At 39.8% G+C, this 23,969-nt stretch overlaps 1 protein-coding gene across 4 annotated transcripts in view; it reads right to left on the reverse strand.

Moving 5' to 3' along the window:
- The window catches only part of fstl5 (follistatin-like 5), a 222,882-nt gene that overhangs the window by 25,012 nt on the left and 173,901 nt on the right, over window positions 1-23,969 (reverse strand). For all 4 annotated transcript variants that reach the window (XM_034689156.1, XM_034689155.1, XM_034689157.1 and 1 more), the window contains exons 10-12: window positions 23,824-23,958; window positions 5,721-5,747; window positions 5,391-5,509 (exon numbers count right to left, since the gene is read on the reverse strand). In XM_034689156.1, coding sequence (XP_034545047.1) covers window positions 5,391-5,509; window positions 5,721-5,747; window positions 23,824-23,958 — 281 coding nt within the window. The remainder of the gene's footprint in view (window positions 1-5,390; window positions 5,510-5,720; window positions 5,748-23,823; window positions 23,959-23,969) is intronic.

A 23,969-nucleotide genomic window follows, 5' to 3' on the forward strand; every position in this document is an offset into this window, starting at 1 on the left:
TTGAGCTCTCCTCCTCTTTGCCCCCTCCAAACCTCCAGGCTCTGTCCAGTCATCTGTTCCAGGCTCTGTGGGACGATTTAGGGAGCTGCTGGCCGGTAAAGGATGAATGAAGGGCTTCGGCATGGCAGGATGAGCTCTTTCTCCCATATTTACAACCGCAGAGCCAGCACATGACAGGTGCCTTCCCACAGGCCAACTTCTCTCAGCTAAAGGAGCATTTTGGTAATGTATGAACTTCAGTGAACTCTATCTAGAATGAGGGGGAGGTGCAGCATCACTGACACAATTTATCTCATCTTTAGTTCGGCCCCCGACTCCTCCTGTCCCCTTGTATTTTATCCGTGAAGAAGAGGGTTAATTATAACAGACATGCGACGATATATCTTGTGAAAAGGTTTTTTTATGATGTAGAGTTTTAAAATCCTGACACCGCTTTGCCTATCTTGGCTCCTTAGTTTTGAATCCTTTGAAGCTGTTACATGTGTCGTCCAGTTGTAGCACCATCTGTCTACTGTTGTGATCCTGAGCAGGTTGTTTTTTAAAGCCAGATATGCCTCCACCCGCTGCTGTAATCATTGAGTCATCACAGTTGAACCCTGCGAGACCCCTGCAGACCCACTCTGAGGTCACTTTGTGCTACAGGGCTGTAAATATCCCACTTATTGCACCTTTAAGAGGTGAGAAATCGAACATTTGATGCCCAGCAGAGGGTGTGAATGGAGGCGGCTGTAATCCTTCCAATGTTTATGAGTGTTGCATATGTCCATATAGGTGTGGGTTGCATTGCATGTATACGATTTATGTAGCGGCTGACAGCTTCTTAAGACTGCAGATATGTTTTTCCTTTCGTTATGGAAATGCCTACATCCTCCAGACACAGAGCAGTATACATTTTTCATGGATTCAATAAAACCCTTACTGAATACAATGTTTTGCAGCCCTGGAACCAGGCCAGAGACACTGCAGCACAATGCTGTACTGTATCTCTTGAAAAGAAGCTGTAAAAATATACTACTGCAAAATAAATTTTAAAGGGATTTCTTCACCTCACTTGTGAATGTTGACAGTGACATTTAAAGAGCTGTGTGGAGAAACATGAGGATTCTGATACTCCCTAGTTAAGCCACTGAGTGATTTGTAGTGCTAATATATTTGTGACAAATCATCGGGCGTCTGTGGAGCCCAAAACAGCAGAACGCGGTGAATAGGCAACATCCAAAAAGTGTCAAATAAAGGAAGTTTACAAGAAAACAGAAACGCACACTTCTATTCCTCCAGGTGTTTTTCTAAACTCTCACACCAGACTGCTACAAACTTTTCAAGATGTAGATGAGTAGATTCAAATAACATCCTATTTCCATACACTGATTCACTAGACATTAAGATAACTCAGCTCATATACATGAAGCTCATTTCTGATTTCCACTCTAATGTTTTCAATAAGTTCAAATTGATTTCCCTCTTGCATCCAATAAGAAATATTTCCTGCATGTTGATCATCAGATCTTCTAAGAGCTCAGAAATTGCTTCCAGTGATGGAAAGTGAAGTGAAAAATGAAGTGAAAGCGCAAATGAGCTGTTGATTATTACGTGCCAAAGTCCCTTAAGGTGAGAGCAGCAAGAAAATATACTGCTTCGGGTTTACAAAGGATATGTTGAGCTTTTCAAATTTCAGTTTCATCATCTTTTATATACACGCAAATGTCTCTGTATTGTGATCCCCTCCACCTCAGAAAATAGAAACCCTATAGACATTGTATATTTCAAGTATATCTCTACAATTGCCTCTATTGTGAAAGATCACAGCCGCTCCATACTGTTCTCTGCTGCAGCCAGAACCAAAATAAAGACACTACCTGACTTTGTGTCACAGCCAGACACAGTACATGGTGGTTAAAGATAATGGATTGGCTTTGCAATTACTGCAAACAAATCAATTCATGCTCCTCTGTGATGGAAAAAATGTGAGTGACATGCTGGAAGTGGCCTCATGTGTTCACACCGCCATCCCCCATGTGACAGTGGTGGAACTGGCATCACAGCGCGCCCAGTGATTGATATCCTAATACAAACACACCTCTCAGAGGAATGCTCAGCTGATTGTTGTGCATTCATGGCATCGCTTTATGTGTAACAGCCTTCCAATAAGCACATGGCTCCCAGATGAAAAGCAGCTCAGAGGAAAGCGTCCATTCAGAAACACATGTAAATCTAACAGGATGCTATCGGCTACACGCTCTGAATGCTTTGCTGCCCGAGAGCCGGGGTGGTAAACGGTGATATGAGGAGGAGGAGGGTGGGTGTAAAGGGCATTCTGAGAGGTGAGACTTACCTCACACACTGCCTGTGGTCTGACAGTGAAGTGAAATAAACAGTGATTTAACACTGTAACATGGCCATGAGTTCACAGGGTGTTATTTTCCATAGATAGCAATACCATAAGAGCATGTATGACTATTATAAGCATGCATACTGCTTTATTAATCCATAATCTCATGTTTACTAAATCTAACCCTCTGAGGTACAGCTCCAAATGTAACCTGAAATCAAAGTCTCTACATGCATAGAAACCAAGGGACAACGTCTGGTCTTAAAATATGAAGCCAATGCAAAAGTGTTAAAAACTGCAGTTCATTGAGAGTCCACTTGAGGCTGGCTGCAGGAACACTGGAAACCACACACACACACACACACACACACACACACACACACACACACACACACACACACACACACACACACACACACACACACACACACACACACACACAGACACACACAGACACACACACACAGTTCACAGCACAAATCAACATGTTTACAGCCTGGTTCAAAAAGCTATTTTGGTCTGAATAGCTCATTTCTCTCTTGGCACACACTGAACGGGGAGTTATTTTTTTTTATAACTTATTATGTTTGTAATTATTATACTTACGAGTTTTGCCTAAATAAAGACATGGCTGACTTGACGGACAGAGGGCAGCCTGTAGCTGTTAGAAAAGAGGCTAAAGAGCCCACCTCAGCTCCATGTCTTTGCTTATTACTAGAGCGAAAGGATTTAAGTTGAGTTCAAGCATTTCAGTATGTCAGCCGCCAACGATATAGCTTCAAACTCTGCTTCTGAAACAAATGGGTGACGTGAATGATAGAAGGTTGGAAACACAATCTCTACATGAAAGATATTCTAGTTTATTGTCGGTTGAATTTCAACGCAGGCACTCTACTTAATGAAGCACTAACTTACCGGTCACCTGACAACATATAAAACCAAACTGCTTTAAATGTCTGTGTCAAGAGTGATGTAACGTCACCCAACAGCAACGTGAAAGACGGATGGAGAGCAAGCTGAAATGCTTGAAAGCTGTAAACAAAAATCAGGGATGTTCCACCAAATATTGATTTCTGAACTCCTCCTTCATTGAAATATTAATATTCTTATTAAAATGAATGTAAACTTCTTTGTTTTTTTGCATTATTCACAGTCTGAAACATATTGCATCATTTTGTTGTCTTGACCAGCTTTCTTTTACTGCAAAAAAAAAAAGACCCACATGAGATCATTTCATATGGAAGGAGAAATGTATCTAAAATTTCAAAAATGGTAACTTGACCTGAACACCAACCTCTGAATAGAATGAGAGATTAAGCAATATTTTCAATTTTTTCCGAGTACATCGGAAAAAATGAGAAGCAAAGAAGCAAGAACTTCTTAAATTAAAGCGCTATTGTACTTTTTGTCCTGTCAATAAAAGAAATTAACTTCAACTCAAATCACATTATATGAAGTAATGAACTTATCTGTTCTTTTATTTGTAATATGAAACTATTCCAGTGTTTTAGTGAGAAAATATTAATCTTAACAAATACAGTGGGATAGTATTAAAACATAATGCCAACATTTCTGCACTTCATGCGAATTACATCTATGTTGTCATTTGACACAGAACAGAGACAGAGCTGAACCATATTTCCTTTCAGATCCGTCACAAACAGAACGAGAGAATGACATCACTATTAATAACGCAGGTGCATCAGGTAGGACATAAAAAATCAGGGTGCAAATCATATCGGTGATGGTGGCAGTGTCGTTAGAGGCTGTGTCCCCTGAATTTACAAGTGTGACAGCAAATCCCTGTCTTGAGCACGGCAGTGAAACTGCTTGGCTGCATGTGAATAAGAATTGCAGCCAAATCCCAGCACAAACTATATTGACTCCTAATGATTGATTGGAGCAGCTCTTACTAGGTCAGCCAACAGGACGCGTCAAGTGTTGTTTGTCAAGCCCGGAGAATAATAAATCACAAGCGTCACACATTACTGCATTATTTAATTCAGGAACACAAACACTTTCCTATTTACCCGCGGGAGTTCACTGTGACAACATTTACATCATGAATGTTTTAGTATTTATTGCTTTGGGCTGGATAATGTACATATTGTGATATAGCAAGGACTGCAACACGCTGGAACAGTCATTTTAAAGTTTCTGTTTCATCCGATCATGTACTATTCATCAAAACAACTGCAAAAGAAAGCTAGAGGACACAATAAACAATGTTATATCAACATGAGAGTTTTTAGGACTTGGAGATGAGGCTCACTGTAGTTTGGAGAAGAGAGATTCTTCATATAATGCTGCTGAATTAGCCAAAACAGACAGAGGATCAAAGTGAATCATGTTACTATAATATTCTCTCTGAATTCTGTTTTGTTTTGTTTGAGATTTACTCCTGAGATCTTGCTTTTAGGATCTATAAGTTCTACATTGTTCAGCACATATAGAGGTTTCTTTCTCTGGCTGCTTGGTGTACAGCAGGCAAGTACAGTGGCTCACAGAGTTGATGAGAGCTGCACCGTGAACCATAACACCAACTGTATAAGCTTATAGAGACTAAAACCTTCATGGAGTTAAGAGAACTTGCACATGCAGTTCACACAGAACAAATCAATCAGAAACTGCAGCTTTGTTTAAATATATTAGAAATCATTGTTACTGGACTTGAAGCAGTTAAAGCCACGTAGTCATATTATCTCCTCTTGTGTAGATCTCTGCTCATGTTGTACTTACTCTCTGATCTACACCGCTTTAGCAAAAAGCATCTTCTAAATGAAATGATCGCACTGTAACATTTTAAAGTTATCCACAATGTTCCCTTATGTCGAGTAACACTGAAGCGTCTACTCAAACACATATTTTCAACACGGGGAAAATGCTTTTGAAAATAGCAAAGTATGATCTGTCCTTACAGTCGAGTTTAAGTGCTTCTCCTAAGAGCTTCAACTCACTCTGATGACTTCAATGATTCAGCACAGCATACAATGAATCACTTCAAGAATTAGTCACTGTTAAATAATAAGCTGCTAAATGTTTCCAGTGCCTGAGAACTCACCTGCAAAGCCAGCAGCTTCTCGCTGGGCTTAATGTGTCGCTGTATCTCACACGCCACGGGCTGGATGACTTTAATTCCATCTTCATAAAACACATAGAACATGTTGCCGATGCCAAGACCTGGAGAGAGAAAGAGCATATCATCCTTAAAATAGCTTAGAGGACTGCTGAGTGGATATCTGCAACAGAAATAAGCCTACAACACTGCTATCTGCTTTGAAAGCATCAAATCATTTAATCCCTCTCATCACAGTTCAGTAACCCTATTACAAAAATTCAATTAACTCAGTTTAATGAATGCTATAGTGAGGCAGGAGCAGTCTAGACGTACCTTCTTCTCGCCACAGAATGTTTGCCACTGTGAGAGAGAGAAAAAGAGGAAAGCAGGGTTAGGAATCAATGCAGGAATCAATAGAGTCCCTTTGTGAGAGTTAACACCCAAACACTAACTCCTATTGAGGCAAAGAGGAAAGCAGGCCGCATGAAAGTTTTATGGAAACCATCTCCCTGACACCTAGTGCAACAAATAATCGATAGAGCCCTCTGCTTGGAAATAATTTGATACCAAACACTGGAAAATGGAGTGCAGTCAACAAACTACAAGTACTGTTACACAGTTAAAAATGTAACACATCAGATTATCATCCATCAATATAAGTTTTATGGATAAGCCGTCTTAGACACTCATGAGTAGTCCACAGGTTTCAGGCTCAGAAGATAATCATAAGTCATCAGGGAGGGATTAGTGAGCGCCTTCTGCGGGAGAAGAAACGTTGTGGGGGCTTTTATAAAAGGTAATTTCTTATTAAATTCATTTAGCGGTGACTAATGACGTGAAATGTTAAATGAAAGGCGCATAACAACCTGAGTGCCTTAATGGGCGACCTAGAACGCAAAGCAGCTGCTAGCTTTCAAAGCAGCCACTGGGCAGTCTGAGATAAAAATGACATTACTTAGAATTACATGACTAAAGAATGATGGGGTGAGGAGAAAATCTTAAAGCATCACTAAGTTTTTCCATGCAAATATGAGAGCAAATTCCCCTCTATCATTTCTATTCTCCAACCCCCTCGCAGCACTATTATCATCGAACACCGGCGTTTTATTTGTGACCTTCTCTCTCATTGTTCATCCGTCCCCCGGTCTTCCCTCGGCTTCCAGCCCCATCTTCTATTTTCAGGCATTTTCAGTCCTACAAACCAATCTCAAAGCCAATTCACATCCGATTCTAATCTCGCCTCTATTGCAATGCTCATTCCCGCAGCCTCTTGCTCGGGTGGACAGATGCAGGGAAAGAAAAGGAGGGGGAGACAAAGGCGACCAGACACCACTGTGCCGTTAGTCAACCTTAATCTTTCAAAAGTGCTTTGTCAAGGGTTTCCTGTGCAGCCTTGCATACCTTTTTAGCTCATTAAAAGTTGCACAAAAGGAGTCTATATATAGAGGGACAAGTAGGGAAGGCGAGAAGGACAAAACAAAACGGAAAACAATACAATTTATTTGAGTTGTGCCAAAAATGGAAAAGGAGAAAATGGAAAAGAAGAACAGAGATGAGATCTTGTGTGCCTCGGTCTTTTCCAATAGCCCAAAGTATTGGTGCTATTCATCACTTGGCAGAAAGACTGTGGCTGTTCAGCGCATACAAGGGGCCCATACATCAACTTCATCATCCATATAACAAAACAAGCTGGCTGCCACTGTAGGCGGTGAGTTCACTCTTTCTGCTGGTAATAACTGTGTTTCCACTGGGCTCCAAACATCGAGAGCATCGGGCTCGCCAGCCAGCCTGGACTCTGCAGTTCCTACCCGTCAGCAAGGTTACACAAATTCAATTTGTTTACAAGAGCAAGCTACTGCGACAGTAGACCAAACAGCCTGTGGTGTTGGAATAGTGGCATAACAGAAGACAGCAAATGTATGAAATCGGTGGAGTAATTGGTTCACAGAGGATGGAAATACAAAATGTAACTGCCCTGAGGTTTAAGGGTTTTTGCATCTCTTAAGAGATCAGCCCTACAGTTTGTTGGACCTTGACCCCGGCTGTCAGTCCTGCTTTAATTGTAAGCAACACAAATATGTAATTAATGATTTACAGCGCTGTGGAAGTCAGAGTGTCTGTTCACTGCTGTAGGCAAGGAGGAAGCAGAACAGATATCAGACTAAAAAACAACAATTTCTTTCTCTTTTCTCCATCTGCATTTATATCAACCTAATGCTCCCTCAGTGCAGAGCTATTAACATGAAGGGCTGTTTCACCACATATCCAGCACTGGAACTACACAAAATAGATTTCCCATGCACATGCCGAAACACTTACAGCACACAACAGGTCTAACTTAAGATGCCCCAGAACCCTGCTTTGAGTCTTGGCCAAAGCATGTAAACCTGCAGAGAAGCAGAAACGTTTCCTCTTCTTTCTGATTACTAAAGATATCTACAATTATACTTTCTCAAAAGTTCCTTTTTTAAATACCTTATATAGGATGGATTCAAACTATTTAACCTATATATTAAATTGAAAATAGTGCAAAAACAAAACATCAAATATTGAAAGGGAAAAATAAAAAGTTGGGACAGGGACAACAGAACTCTGAAAAAGTTGTGTAATGCTAAACAAAAAAACCACTTGGCCAAACACTTTCCATCTAATCAGGTTAATTTGCAACAGGTTAGTAACATGACTGCGTGTAAAAAGGACCCTCCAGACAAGTTGAGTCACTTTGAAGAGAAGGTGAGAAGAGGTTCACCACTCTGAGAGACTGTGTGAGCAGATACTTCAACAGTTTAAAAATAATGCTCCTCAGTGCAAAATCACAAAATAATTGTGTATTCTACAGTCTATCTATATCATTCAAAGATTCATTGCATGTGGAAAAACCTCTGTACAAAGTCAGAAATCATTCCCAGATGGCTGCAATCATAATGCTTCAGTTGGAACTGCATTACAATCATACATGACTCGTGGAAATCACTGCATGGGCTCAAAATCACGTCTAAAGCCTGTCTCTTAACACAGTTGGTTGCTGCGTCCACAAATGCAGGTTATAACTACTGAGAAATGCTAACTTATAAGCACACAGTTCAAAAGGCAGCATCTATGATGGTGTGAGGATGCATAGGTGTCCATGGAATTGGTAACTAATATATCTCAGAAGTCTCTACATTTGAAATGTTGTCTTCATACTTTTTCAAAGTTGAAATGTTTCCAAACTATCAATTTTTGTTTTATCAAAACTTTACAAAGACTCTAGCCTTCTGAAGAATTGCGGTTGTACAACCAATTCCCTTTTTTGAATTACTTTTTCATTGTTTCTCTTTAAAAATGTTAGTAAAAGTGTCATTTTCAGTAATTGTAAAACCAATCAAACTAAATGAACTCATAACACTGACAGTTTTAAATGGTTTTGCACTGTGAGCAACGCAGCACGACACAACCACACAACTTGAAATTAAACTTTGAAGAGTTCTTCCTATTTTACACAAGAGGTCTGTGTTAGTTTGCTCATTAGTGTTTACTTCTTCTTTGTTTAAGTGCATGAGACTCCCTTGGATTGTACTGCAACACATCACATACATCTAAATATGAAGACAGATGCTGTGTTGTTTTCATGTGTTGCCACAATAGTGTCACTCAATATTCAGCTACACAACTCAGGCATAGTTTTCTAACCATAAGATATAATACACACATGTTTTGTCTTACAAGCTTTGACGTGGAAGCTTCAAAGGATAAAGCTGAAACATATGCTTCTTCAAACCCCATCAAAAGACAAAAATCAACAATGCATCTATCGCCTCCACTAATACTTGTTTACTTTACAGGGTATGTAACACCAGAATGCCAGAGATGCTTAAAGTTTTGATGAACCAGCTTTTATGCTACCTGCAGGAATGTCTACAAGAGCTGTTTCTCATGAATTTGATGTTTATTTTACCACTAACAGTGTCTCTGCTGATATTTCTCAGAACTTGGCAGCACACCCTGCCAAACTTATAATCTCTGTTTGTTCACCAAACCAGCTTTAACACATTTCTAAATAAAGTTTGAGCAGAATAAGACATTTTTTGGCATAGAAAGACAGCGACATAGTTAATTTCAACATGTGAAAAGTGAGAACAAAAATTAAAGCATGCATTGTTCTGTAAGTTTAGTATGAAGTCACTGGGCCAGTTTATTTCTGGAAGATTTGCAGAATGTGAAAATGGGGATTGAAAGACTTTGGAGAAGTTATCAGGGGTCATTTTAATCAGACATATTTCAGTCCAACTTGAAGCTGCCTCTGATCGTTGATAAGTTGACTTTCTTGTTAAAGGACACCCTGATGAAAAATGATCAGTTTCATTGCTCTGTGCTTTTCACTTGGCTTCTTGGCTCAGCACGGCACACACTCATGATTCACTCAGTGATCAAATCCCACTTCTGAAGGAGTAAAAAGTCTCAGCTTTTATATTTCACCCATCAATTCTTCAGCGAGACTTTTTAACAGCCTTTTTTTTTTTTCATACTGCTTTTAGCAAGTCTGTGCTGCATATATTTGAGGGTGCTCAAAGATTGAGGGCTGACTCCAACAGTGAGTCCCTGCAGTACTATTTACAGTCAAGAAGAGTGAGGAAGTCTTCAAAATAACAGGACTGACTGCAGTAGAATTAGAGCTGGACGCCTGTGGAGGACTGAAGGCTGTATTATCTCTTTAAGGGGAAAGGAATTTGAAAGACTCAATCCTTGGAGGAATATCCATCAGAGTTTGAAAAAACACAAGTTACTGACAAGGACGTGAAGTGTCGAGGCTTGAAAAAAACACTGTTTGTGCTTAGTGCACAGACGTGGAGAAATATATATCTATCTTCGCACTGAATAAGTAGCTAAGTGTTGTGAAAAGTTGTGTTTTTATTCCTTTATTAGACTTATATAATTTTTGTAAGTTATCTAAGGAGGACTGAAACTCAATGACCTGTAAGTATGATCAACATTATCCAAATGATTGCTAGAATTAGTGAATGACGCCCTTTTCGGTTAGACTTTCCCCTCTGCTCTCGTTGTTATGCATTGATAACTTATTTAGAAATATTGCCCTCCTCTTCATAAGTATTATTATTACATCACCCTTCGACAGGGAGCATCATAAGAAATATTCATAAGCTGTCATGTTGTAACCAGGGCTTAAAGGCGTTTAAACTTTCCACTGGATTTAAAATATTCATCTCAAAAAGCTTTAGCATGAAACCCAGTCGACAGGCAGTAGGCTGCTGACACTGAGGATAGCGTCACTGCCTGGTTTGAGCTCCTTGTTGCTGACAGCGTGTCCAACTCTGTGTGAAAGCCCGCTGTGATGGGGAGGGACACCGCTGATGGAAACATGGGCGCTCTTTTGGCACGTAGCTGGTCTTCTCTATTCAGAGGATATGGAGCAGACAGCATGGCCGACCCGCGCAGAATAAAAACAGCTTTGTGAAGTCTTTGGTATGGAGAGGAGGTTCTCATTCGTTTGCCATCAAGGCCTGAGAGATTGCAGAGGCTTTGTTTCAACCAATCACTTCACTGGCAGATTTCACTGATTAGATCTTCAACTCGGGCCTGAATCTCTGAAATCAACAATGCTTTGTTTGATTGGAACAAAAGCAAAGCAACTGCTAGACATCAAAAATGTTTATACACTCTGTAAAGAGTTTGGAATAAAGATTGTGGATTATGTGAAAGACAGTATTTAGTTAAGAACAGAGAGCAAAGATGGCAGTCGGTAAAATGAGGAGTGCAGAGTTATGGCACTGAAACACCAGGATGTGAAGAAGGGAACGTTAGTCATCAGTTCCTCTCATCCCATCATCATTCACCGAGTTTGGAGACTTCCACGGCATATATCAATCAATCAATCTTTATTTATAAAGTGCCAAATCAGCAGGTCTAGACCATACTTCATGTTATATTAATAACTAAGACCCAACCTCAGGACAGGATAAGATCCAGTCCCATCTTACAGACAGGACTCAGTCTGATCTCATCTTAATCCACCATGAGCAGAGCACTTTGCAGCATTTAGCAAGTTACAGTGGCAAGGACAAACTTCCTTTAACAGGCAGAAACCTCCAGCAGGACCAGACTCATGTTAGACAGACATCTGCTGAGACCGTGTTGAGGTTGGAAAGAGGGATAGAGGGAGAGATGACAGTGGTGAGAGGGATAGTAGTAGTTGTAGCCGCTGCAGTCTGAAACGTCCATAGCAGCAGGCTGACTATGTCTTGGGAAGCTGCTCTGTGCTATGAAAACAGAGAACTCATTTTGTTTGGATATTACCCTGAAATGTTCTCATCAACTTAGGAAATATCCTGAAACGAGTCTCAGTATCGTGACAAAGATCTAATCTCAATTTAGGTTGACGGAAATAAGGCCGTTAATTCTATATTTCATAAGGAGGTTACATAATCTCACCATATATGCAGATAATCCACCAAAGTGGGACTTTTCGTCTGAACAGCTGACTCACGACTGAGTGCAGAAGTTTTAGGTGTCCGACTTTCAAACGCACTTCCAAGCCCACTAGAGTTTGAAGACTTACTGTGCCGTCCCTGCTGGGGTATGTAAAGGTCATATATCACTGAGTCATCGCGCACTGAGTAAATATGAAGTTCAGAGTACATACAGGAGTCGTGAGTGGAGACCAGAGTGGGATATGAAGCAGGACAACTCAACCTATTTCCTTACATGGGCGTGTTGTACAGTTATTGACTCTGAAAACAGGTTACCTGAACAGTTTATCCTCCCAAACTCAAGTTGGATTCAATGTAGAACTTGAGGCTATACATAATTCTTATGATTTTGATTTGATTTTATAATGACTGTTATGTGTGACACTATATTATGTTAATATGATACACTTCTGCATTGAATGTCCAGAAGGCTGGAGTTTTTCAGAATGATATCCTGCACAGCACAAAAAGTACTCAGTGCACAACACAGTACATGTAACTTACAGACTTGGTTTAGTTTCCATATGGACAGGGTCAAGAGATCTATTGTATTTTTGACAACTATTCACAAAGGGCAACATGTCAGAAGTTATGAAAAAGAAAAGAGGAAGTGCACATTATGCAGTGAAGGCAGACTTCAGCAAGCTTCTGTGCGCATTCAGCCAAAACATATCTTGTGTCTGGTTGGCATGACCACATGCAGGTGTTATAAAACCAAGAAAAACTCTCTCCTGTCGTCTGTTGTTGGTCTCCTGTTGTTTGATTTTCATTTACAGAAATTACCACGGCAGCAAACACTAAATAGATCAACCTCAATGCCAGTTTTAGAGTCTTTAGACATGCCAAGTTAAAACACTGAGAGGACAAACAGAGTAAGTTTTATGGTAAAACATTTGCTGAATAAGTTATTGGTCTTTTTTTTTTCTTCCACAGCTTTTCTTTCTACTTTATTTCCTCCTGAGAGAACACAATAACTTTAGCAATGTGCATCCAATCATAAACTTCATCACTAAAGTTGCATTAACTTTAGCGAACCAGTCAACTATTGATCCGTTAAAATGTTTCAGCAACTATGAGCGCAGTTAATTAACAATATTAGCCCTGGAAACAAAACTAATAGGATTTTGGGAAGTTTTCAGAGCTTATTAACAACACTAGATATCCGGGCACAAGGGTTCAAGGGTAGCTGCTACGGCACACTGACCACAAATAAAACAGCAGTGCTGCTGCCACATTGTGTCCTCTGTGCTAATTACCTTTCTAATGAGGACTTAACAAGAATAAAGTGGCAACACAGAGAAACTGTGGTCTTAGGTTAGATTAAAAATAACTATGACTGCTTAGTAAATCACCCACATAATCAGAATAGATTAACTAACATGTATAGAGACTTAATTTATATTCATTGCAAGTGAGCGCTACTTTGGACAGTGAGACCATCCTCCTTTGAGCTGGCAGATTTCCTATCACAATAAAAGTTCCAGGAATAAATCAATAATAATTATGCCTTTATTTGCTCCAGAATGGCCCTTCAGTTGAAGAGGCCAAAGGGGCATCTGCCTGAGCCTTCATATGCACTATAGAGTACTCTGTAGGTCCCTGATATGAGGCACGAGCATAATGTAGAGACATTAAGTGGAGAGACGAAAGCCACAAACGCTCGTTCTGAGCCTCACAGATCCTCTGACATTGCAGAAATAATTGGCACGTTGTGAAGGGCAGATATTTATGCCAGTTTAGCAGCAGACTGTCAGAGATTGATGGTGCACTGCCTGCTGGTGACAGACTCCGTTAAAGAGATCTCAGAATAGTGACTGCTCAGGTTTTCCCAACAACGCAGCGCTTCGGTAAATTTGAGAGAAAAACAATTCACTTTAGCACAGCGTCTGTGGAAAGGAGGTTCTGACCTTCAGGCTCCTCTGTGGTGAATTCATCTGAAGAGGATCATTCATACCTCACTCATAAAATCATGTTTTTTAGTTCATCTCTTTCTTAATACCTTATTCAGCCCTTTGACAAGTGGCTTAGTTAGTTATTCAGCTCCCTTTCTCTCGTGTTGGAGTGTCTGAATGAGAAGCCTGAGGCAGGTCATCAACACAATGCTTTCACAGAATGAGATCATTACTTTCCACAAAGTCAGATTTCTAAAACATTTCCAAGTATAATCACGATGTGTCACTTGAATCTGGGTCTCTTTCAGATCAGCGGGATTAGATCAAGGGTAGTCTGGTGCTACAACATGTCCACCAGCGAGTAACGTCTGTGGGATCAGACAGAGCGTGCAACTTGAGGTTGAAAGCGTCCTTGATGCTCATACTTAAAGGCAAATGCCAGCCATTTTAATAAAGCGCATATCTCTTCCCTGAGCCCGATGACAATTAGGTGGTTACTTGGGAACAGTATGCTTGTGGCAAAAGCCAAGGAAACAGAAGGACTGATACTTGAAAAGGAAACAGGAGGATAAAGTACTTCCAATTAATAAGCAAGAAAGTGAAGTATCTGAAGGATGAGATGACAGAAGAGGATCTTTGATGGTGATATTTTGGTTGGATCTTATGGTATGATAACAAGCTGAAATGCTAATAGTAACATTGTTCTGACAGTATTCGGGTGTTTGATTGGAGCTTATCCTGATAAGAGGAGTTGGTTTTAAAACTCTTAAGTCTGTGCATCCTCTAGGACATGATTAAGTTGAGTTGTGTGTGTCTTTGTTGCAGTTAAGGTCAGATCTCTTTTGATAACATCACTTCCCTGATGTCACGCCAGATGCTGCTCCATAGACGGGTAATAACTGGTCCAATGACTTTAGAGAGCCTCTCTTCGCCGAAGCACGATACCATATGGAGCTAATCTGGTTCCACACTCTAGATGTGCTTCAGCGTTTGAGTTTAAATGAGGATTCTGACATGTCTGTGGTGTTAGTGACATCAGCAGGCCTCACAGATGTTTTGAGTATAATTACATTCCTGCTGTCGACTTGGTCCGAGACTTGCACTTTAAATAAGAACTCAAGGACACGTTCGCATGCACAGATTTCCTTCTTCAGTGCATTTCAGTCATCTGCAAAACCTACACTCAGTTACTTTAATAAAGTGAACTTCCCTGCACTCAGGGCACTTTTACACTACATGTCAGATTTAGCAATTCACTAGCATGTTACCAAGATGATGTAATGCCATGCAAGGAGACCAATCAGATGATCATTCTCACAGGCATACACCTCAGGCTACACTTCAGGAGCAATTTGGGGCTCAGTATCTTGCATTGCATTGACCTACCGACTCTATATAAACCACACCTGTCCAACAGAGGATATCTAAAATATTTAATATAACATGAGACTATATATGTTATTGTTTTATTCAAGCTGCACTGTGTGTTACTTGAGCATTGGCCAAAATACAGTGTCATGTGTCAAAACTTGGTATCATGAATTTAGAAATGCTCATATACTGGATTATTAATCATGTGTGTTCCTTTAATGAAAGTTATCCTGCATTATCCCTCAAGACAAGTCATTGTGGACTTGCTCACGTGATGTGATATTTAAAGTGAACAAAAAAAGATGACGGTGGTAAAGCGCTGCAAAAAGAAAACATGATTTGCTGCAGCTGGCGTTTTCCTTGCAGTGATCATAACTTAAACATTACAGCACAGCTGATTCCTCACACTTTTTAGTTAATGATGCAATGTCTGACATTTTAGTAGAATCAGCTCCAGATGATTTGTGTATCTGTCTAGTGGTTAATATACTTTTTTAGATTACTCAGAGAACACAGAAGAGTACAAAGACAACGCTGGGTCATAGCTACTATTTGCTGTATTAGTAACAAGCATGCTTTCATTAGCTTCAGTCAAATTTACAATTATGTGATCTGATGAGTGTTTGTGATTGGATATATTCTCAATCTTACTATGATTTATTGTAGATAACAGTCTAAAATGATGTCTCAGAAGCATAATAATGGTACAAAGTCGTCCCCTCCACTGTGCAGGCATCAGAGATTGTAACAGAGGCGAGATAGGATCACTGTGGGCCGCTCGGGCAGGTAGGGTACATGTTTGTGTGTGTGTGTGTTTATGATGCTCCCGCTGTGTGTTTTCCTCTCATGTTTCTGCAACGCTGTAATGTGAAATCGCACACTGGGATACCAATATTACGCCGTCCTGGGATCAATACAAATCTCCAAAGGCGTGGTGGCTCCATAACATCACTGTTGTGTTCTCACAATATGAGAAGAGCTTCAGATACATCAAGAAGTTTGACGTGTCAAAAAGAGTTCTTTTCAGGAGACCATGGGAGCGGTGCTGAAACTCTGCTGCTGTATTGGCACTGTATCCAAAAAATTTAACTGATAGTATCATTATGTGAACATTACTTCAGACAGAATTCCTTATCTCTACTTGGCAGAAGAGGGGAATGAACTCACTGGGAGCATGTCAGTGACTTCTGCTATCATCTGACTCACAATCGCTCTTCCTGCCGTTTGACAGTTACTGCCGGGAGAGGAAGGGAGTTCACATGGGCCAGGCTTTGTAGTGGTTCAGGTGAAAAACTCTTAGATGAAAGTTAGTCCCAGGTTTCATGTATGAGTGAAGGCTAACTGGAGAATGTGCTTTCCTGCACTGTGCCCGGGTTTCTCTCCAACCTAGACCTTTAGACCTCATCCAGGAGCAACTTACTTGTTCTAACTACATCAGAAAACTCTCCTTTCTTTAATCTGGCTCTGCATGAAGTGACGGCCATAACATAATCACTCCTCTAACAAGAACTCAGTTATACTTCCATAGAAACCCATTTTCTAATACATGACTCAAATTTCTCCCCGAGAGTTCTAACTGGGGAAATCACGTTTCTGTAATCCTCTTCCCCGATTACACAAACCAGGCTTCATGTTTAAGAAACACCTCTGTGCATGTAAACACAGGCAGGGAAATGAGGTTTATGGTAATGAGACAGCAGATGATACGCGGACCTGGTGAAGTCTGGCCAGCTTGCCCAACTGCTAATGTGTCTGGCTCTGACAGAGAACAGCATTACAAACACATAAGTTGATTCTAATGTGATTTAAAGTGCTTTTGGCTGAGTTTGGCATGTGCTGCTCCACAGAGGTTTCACACACACAGGTTGCCTCCGTCTCATCATGGCTGAATGCCATGCAGAACAAGGGAGCTCATTTAAATTAAGAGCAGTGTTGTGGCAGGGAAAAGACAAAGTGATGCACAAGACTAAAATTTTAAAAGAAAGAAAAAAAAGTTTCATTATTAAGAAGATAATATTTATAAAAAGGTAGGGCTGGGCGATATGGCCTAGGAATAAAATCCCCACTTTTTTTTACAAAAACTCAATTTACGATTTTAATTGATTTGTGTTTTTGTCCTGAAAAAAGAAAACTACAATGACTAACAACAAGTTTTGATTTAATTTTATCAATACAATTTGACAAAGGCAAACTGAATTTCCCCTTAAAGGTACAGTGTGCAGTACATAGTGACCGAGCAGACTTGGTAGGAATGGGAAACAGTATTCATTTTACTGATATTCCCTTTTGATTGTAAAAACTTGACAAATGGAGTATCATACTTATCATGCATCACAGGAACTTATTTTCATTAAAGGCCACTGTTTTTTCACGGGAGGGGTGGGCAAGGAAGCTTTTCAGTCTAAAATCTCCAGCGGAGGAGGTTAAGGAGAAAATCTAGATTTTTTTTTTTTTTAAATCGCCTGAAACCAAAAATGCGATTAATCGATTAAATCCATTTTTCGTACAGCCCTAATAAAAGGGTTTGAAAAGATATTTCTATTCCATGTTTTTTATTGAGCTGTTTTTACTGGAAAACGTGGACTGATACTGAATTAACTAGATTTGACAGGACTTCTGGGAACAGGCAGAAATGGATTATATGCTGACCTGGATGTCTTCCATGTTGTGGTCAGGTCAGGTTAACTTGACAAAAGAGAAGTAACATTACAAATAATGTTATTAGTTTTTCTATGAAGGGATGGGAGATAGTATTTCAGGTTTAACTTTTATATTCCTTGTATTTTCCTTTTATCATTTTTTGATCTTGCTTTATTTTCCCCTTATCTTTATTTACTTTAATATGACTCCTTTTATTTATCGTCTGGCTCCAGATTGCTTCTTTGCAGTTATTAAAATTGGAGAATGTTTGTCTCATTTAGAAGAATCTAGATCTTATCTTAAAATGTTAATCAGTCTCATCCTGTCGAAGCAGAGGGGAAGATTCTGGCTCAACTTCACTACTTCCAAGGTGCACAAGCAGAAAAGGGTTTGTGAAGAAAATCCTGTATTGTGCTTTATATTATCATTATGTGTCGCAATATGCTACCTGTACATGCTGTTCATTAACTGCTCTTATTCCACACAGCTGATAAGACACAGCTGTTCTTAAAGGCCACAGATAACCTACAGCATTTTGGGATGTATACAGAAGTTCCCGTGTCGTCATATATGCTATGCACACATGTCCATATATAGACATGTCCTAGCAATGTTCTTGTAGCCAGGGGATATGACTACCTTGTAAGGCTGTCTCATCCTCCAACCTTTGTTTATACATATTTCAAAATACACATGTGAACGAATCAGTAAAATAAGGAGGGGCTACAGATGGGGATATAACCATGTGCTTTAGAATGTGTATGCAATGAGGACTGTACATTCATGCTGGAATGACAATCCTCTTTCACTTGCAAGTGAACTTTTAAAAAGATTCTACTCTCCTGTCATCTCTCCATCGCTGGCCCACCAGTCAGAGGTGGTTTTAAGAGTGTATTTTTCTGACAGGGTTAGTCCAGGAATAAAGTTGTACTTTATACTTCAAGTCTTGCAGGAGTTTTGACCCTTAAACAGTCTTGTAGTAAAAGAAAAGAAAAGTGGAGTTGTAAAATCATCACTTTGTAAACTTAAATACCGTAAGACTGGGAATATACTGTAAGTTGCATTGGCATATAAGAGACAGTCTGTTCATGGAGGCCTTCCAGAACAGTAAAATGTTTAACATGCATGTAAACTTCCTTTGCATTCAACAATGTGAAGTATCTATGCAGATGTGTAGCTCTTTCTAATACCACCTATTATCGCCACCCTGCCTGCTACCAGTTCAGTAAATACATTCATAGCTGTATGGTTCAGACACCCAACGCCTGCAACCTATTTGCGTAGACGTGCTCCGGCCCTCTCTGCTGGTAACTGTTGTCTTAAATTGAAGGGTTTCTTCAATCAGGCGAGAACTCCAAAAGCTTGTCTTACTTGTCAGCATACCACTGTTGTCTTTAAATGCATGATTCAAACACAGTGAGTGGAAAAGTGTGTGTGCTAGTGTGAATTTACTACAAGCAAAGTCTGAGAAACAGCCCTGCATTATAACATCGTGTTGCCCCATGCTTAATGCACCACGTGCAGCCACTTGTTTCTCATATTAGAATTTCCTGACAAGAGTCGCTCAGGTGGGATCAGATTGATTGTTCAATGACACACGTTGTGCTTAATGAAACTTGCTGTGTTAACACCGAACATCACAATAAACACAGACCTGCCTTAGTTTCTCTCTCGGCTTTTAACACTGACGGTTTGACGGCAGCTGGCAGCCTTCCTAGAAAATATCAGCCAGCCGCCCTTTATTGGAGAAACCAATAAAAATATCTGTCCATCTCCGCTGGCTAATCAAATGCTTAGATAATGCAAATGACAAGAGAGGGTCAACACTCCAACCTGCAGCCCTCTCCCAGACTTAATTAGTTTGGTGTGTGTTTGTTTCACCTTCTTATGTGAGCCGCTGCACAGTCAGAACAAGGCTGCACCCTGATATTAGTTTTTATCCTAACCATTCAGCTTTATTTGATGCTATAAAGAGAATATGAAAAATGGGATGTATGTGTTTGATGTTTCACACTTTCATACACCTGAAGGACATTTATTATGATGATTATGTTTATTCTTATTATATTTGCCTCACAATTAGTTATTATAAATATTGCTCTTTATATACTCAAAATATAGTTTAATTAGATTTTTTATTATTTTTTGTTTTACATTTTTCAAAAAGTGTGAACTCACTAATGAAAAGATTCCTTTTTAAATGAAAAGAGATTATTCATGTCAAATACACTACTCTTCATCTGTAGTCCTTCTTTTATCTTCTTCCTTAGTCACTTCCACGCTCTTCTTTCCTCACATGGACACACAGTTGTTGGCTGTAAAGTAATCCATAATGGATTTGTGTTAAAAGCTCTCCGGCAGAAATAGAAATAGATTTGACTTGACCTTTCGTGACTATTATACTTGTAAAACTGAACGATCAGATTTTCCTCTTCCAGTCTTTTTACTTTCCCAGTTCTTTTCTGATTTCGATATGAATGACGCAGAGCTGGTACATTGGCATAAATGATGTATTGTATGAATGAAACATGTCTGAACTTCAAAATGTATCACCCTGATGTTCTGTATTTCACATTACTACTGGAGACAAGTACAGCTTTCTAATAAGAGGAACATAACTCAACCTCAAGTTTGAGCACTGCTACAGAAGTTATATTTGATTCAACGCCAATTAGCCATATTTTTCAGCTTTGAGAGGAGCCTGGAACTGATCCTCTATGTTCTCTACCTTTTGATATGCAGGATTTCAGAACAACATGAGACAACTAATAGATTTCAAAGGAAGTAAATCACCTGTGATCAAAACCACAGCTGCATCAGTCCACAAACTACTCAATTATTTTGTGTTGTTAGTCCAGGGAAACCGCTCTGAAAATTAGACCCACAAGATAACGAGAAGCAGTGGCTGCAGGATGACATTAATTGACGTAGACATTAAAAACTCAGCCATAAAATTATGCATATGACAAATTAAAAACTTAAATGGGGCAATCAACTGAATCTTGCATATAGACAAAGTTTGTTATTGTGTTAAAGGTTCAAACTGTTCCTGGATAAAGCCTTTCATGGAATTCAGCAATGTGAAGTTTCCACGCAGATGGGCAGCTCTTTTTAGTACCATCTGTTACTGCGACCCTGCCAGATACTCATACAGTAGTTAAGCAAAGCCTACGATGGCATTATTCGTTGTGAGGTGCGGATGAACCCACCACCTGCTATCAATTTGAAACTTGTACTACCCACCCACCTCTGCTGGTAGCTTGTTCTAAATTGAAGTCATTCAATCAAACCAGCATACCACTATTTGATTTGCATATTAGTATCCCACTGTTGTCTTTAAATTCATGATTATAATCTAATGAGAGAAAAAAGTGTTAAAGTGTCCACTGGACTGGTCTGCCTTGCTTTGTATCATACGTGCTTTGAAGCTGCCGCTTGATTCTTTTCTTTTAGTTTCAGGACTGAAACTTTTAGTTTCATAACTGACCAGTGATTTGGTTTTAGTTTTTTCCTCTGTTTGACGACTGATTTAGCTAAAGACTTTCATTAAACAGGGACATCTCGGGCTTTCCGTGTTGGTCCTATTTCTTTCAAGGGATTTTTCATAGCCTCCAAAATCCAACAAGCCTAAAGAGATTTCTGGGACAGTGTGACAACATTTTGAAATAATTAGGTTAATAGCTTTAATTTATGATAACAAGATGTTAGATAATTCAAAACTGTTCCTTGGGAAAATGCACAACATTTGTAAGCTGTGATAAAATGTCTTTGCATGTCTCCTTCTGGCTTAAATCATTTCAGAGAATGTACATTTTCAGGAGCAGAGGTGACGGCTTCAGTGCTTGACGGCTGCAGCCAGCAGTAGCCTCCGGCTCACAGAGACTTCCATCCCATGGAAAATAGACATTGAGTTTGCTCACTTAACTTGTTTCTGCATAAAGATTTCATTCTCAAAGGAAATCTGGAGTGGGTCATGTACATTCATGTCACACAGTGAAGCAAAGTCTGTTTTTATTCTGTCTACTTTCCATAACGTGGTCGTGCAGCCACGTCCGGCTGTCTGCTCACTTCCCTTTGAACTTCTGTCCTGTGGGGCTGCTTGCTCTAAAAAAGGGTCTGCAATATCCAAGTCCTCGTAGCATTTTGGCAAGGAAGACCTTGAAAGGCTTCAAAGCCCACAAGTGACTCCTGACCTCGGTGAGCATGATCCTCTGATGCGTGACAGGCTGGGTGTCACAGGTGGGGGAAGTTTTGTATCATGGAGAAGACATCCAAAGGCGTCAGGTCCGACAGGTATTCGTGCACGTGAGATGCCTGGCTTAACTGCTAAGTTCTTGAACATGTTGTTTGGGAAGTTTAATTAGCCACAGGAAAGAACCAATAAACTAACAACTGGACTTAAACCCCAGAGACAGATTCTGACATTTGTGAGAAGGTCAGAGATAATTACCGCGCGGGTGGAGAGGGACCAAGAGGAGATTGTTTGTGCCAAATTTGAATAAGAAGGCTACTTGTGTCATGTAACATATTGGCAGTAGACAACTAACTCCAAATACCAACTTAATTAATTCATATTCCTGCTGGAATTTACTAATGTGAGGCCTGAGAGAAGATGGAAGTGTTTGATAGTTCAGTGGATTAGTCAGTTGCCAAGTAAAGACGTAACTGGTTCATGAATGATGATCAATAATATCTGTGGCTCTTGAACACATAATACTGTCGTAGATGGGCATTTTCACAACATTTTATAGACTTAATGAGCATTTAACTGAGAAAACTTGAATTGGCTAGTTTTTTTTTAATGGCAGTGATCTCCTAAAGACAGATTCAGAGATATTAAATTTTCTTCCTGAGTGGATGGAGGAGTTCTTGAACCACAGTTGGTGCTATTCCAGAATTTTAAACTTTGATACAATGCAAGTAAATATCAGACCATATCAGTACATGTCTACATTGGCAACGTAAATTGAACTCCTGGGAACTCCAAATCAGGTCATTTTCTTTTGTAGTACCACACAGCAGGTGCAGAAAAAAAAGGTAAACATTTGGCCTTCTGTTTCCAGTAAAGAAGGAATAGTAAATGCAAAATAAGGTGTAGATCCAGAATAAAAAAGGTGTAGTCCTTCAAAATGATCATTCACAATCCAGAAGAAGTGTGTGGTGGTGGATGTATCTGCAGAGAGTATGCTGTCTCCCTACATTTCCAAAGTTTCTTATTTTGGACATTTTATAGTGTCAATTATTGTGCAGTGGTGTGAGGCTCACAGCCAACAGTCCACAGCTTCAGACTAATAGGAAACATAAATGGACCAGGCCACATGTCTGTCTCTCTCTCTGTCTCTTTTCTATCACCAGACAGAAATGTAACGTTTGCATTGTCATAGAGAGGGGAATCTACAAAATACCAGTATTTGCCAACCTGTTAATCAGAGCACTTTGTGTTGTGTCTCTGCTTTGTGAGAGCTGCAGGTGTGACGGAGGACAAAGCAGGACACACTGCGCATGAATAAGCAACAAGTGCTACAAAACAAACAATCGGAATCTGAAACCTTTGCACATTTGCACAGAGTTTGTGATTTGTGAACTGGTTAGTTAAACTGTAACTCCTGTGAAAGTTTGAAAATAAAGTCTGATTTCTCAGTCGTACTGCTTTCCCCCTGACACATGCTCGCTCGTCCCTTCTTCTGTAAATCAATCGACCACTGCTGCTCACTCTTCTTTGCTCGCAGCAGCTTTAGGTTGAAAATCTGACTCTAGATCTGTTTTTATCATGAGCTGTGGAGCTTTTAAATCCTGTCAAACATAAAATTAATGGACATTGATACTTTTCAAAACCACGTACTTTAAAATGATACAAAGTATCGAACAAATTGACAACCTTCTCATGAACCTTTGTTCCTTCCTCCAAACCAGTAGACTTATAGATAGTATCAACATTACTTTCCAAACAGAGGCTCTATAGTTGCACAGTAGGATACAAACTATTAAGAACTGACAGGATAAATTATTGAGAGCTCCATTACCCCTCAACTAAAAACAGAGACCAACATCATGACTTATACATACGAGTTTTGCGTGCAGAGTCCTCCACAAATAGGGACGAGATGTCCTCGTCCACGCCGGCTTCATTCTTTGCAATGCAGGTGTAGGCTCCAGTGTCCTCAAAATGCACGTTGCTGATGTGCACCTCGCTGCCATTAGCTTTTAGGGAA

Source organism: Notolabrus celidotus, chromosome 8 (assembly GCF_009762535.1).
Source record: "Notolabrus celidotus isolate fNotCel1 chromosome 8, fNotCel1.pri, whole genome shotgun sequence".
NCBI lineage: Eukaryota > Metazoa > Chordata > Actinopteri > Labriformes > Labridae > Notolabrus > Notolabrus celidotus.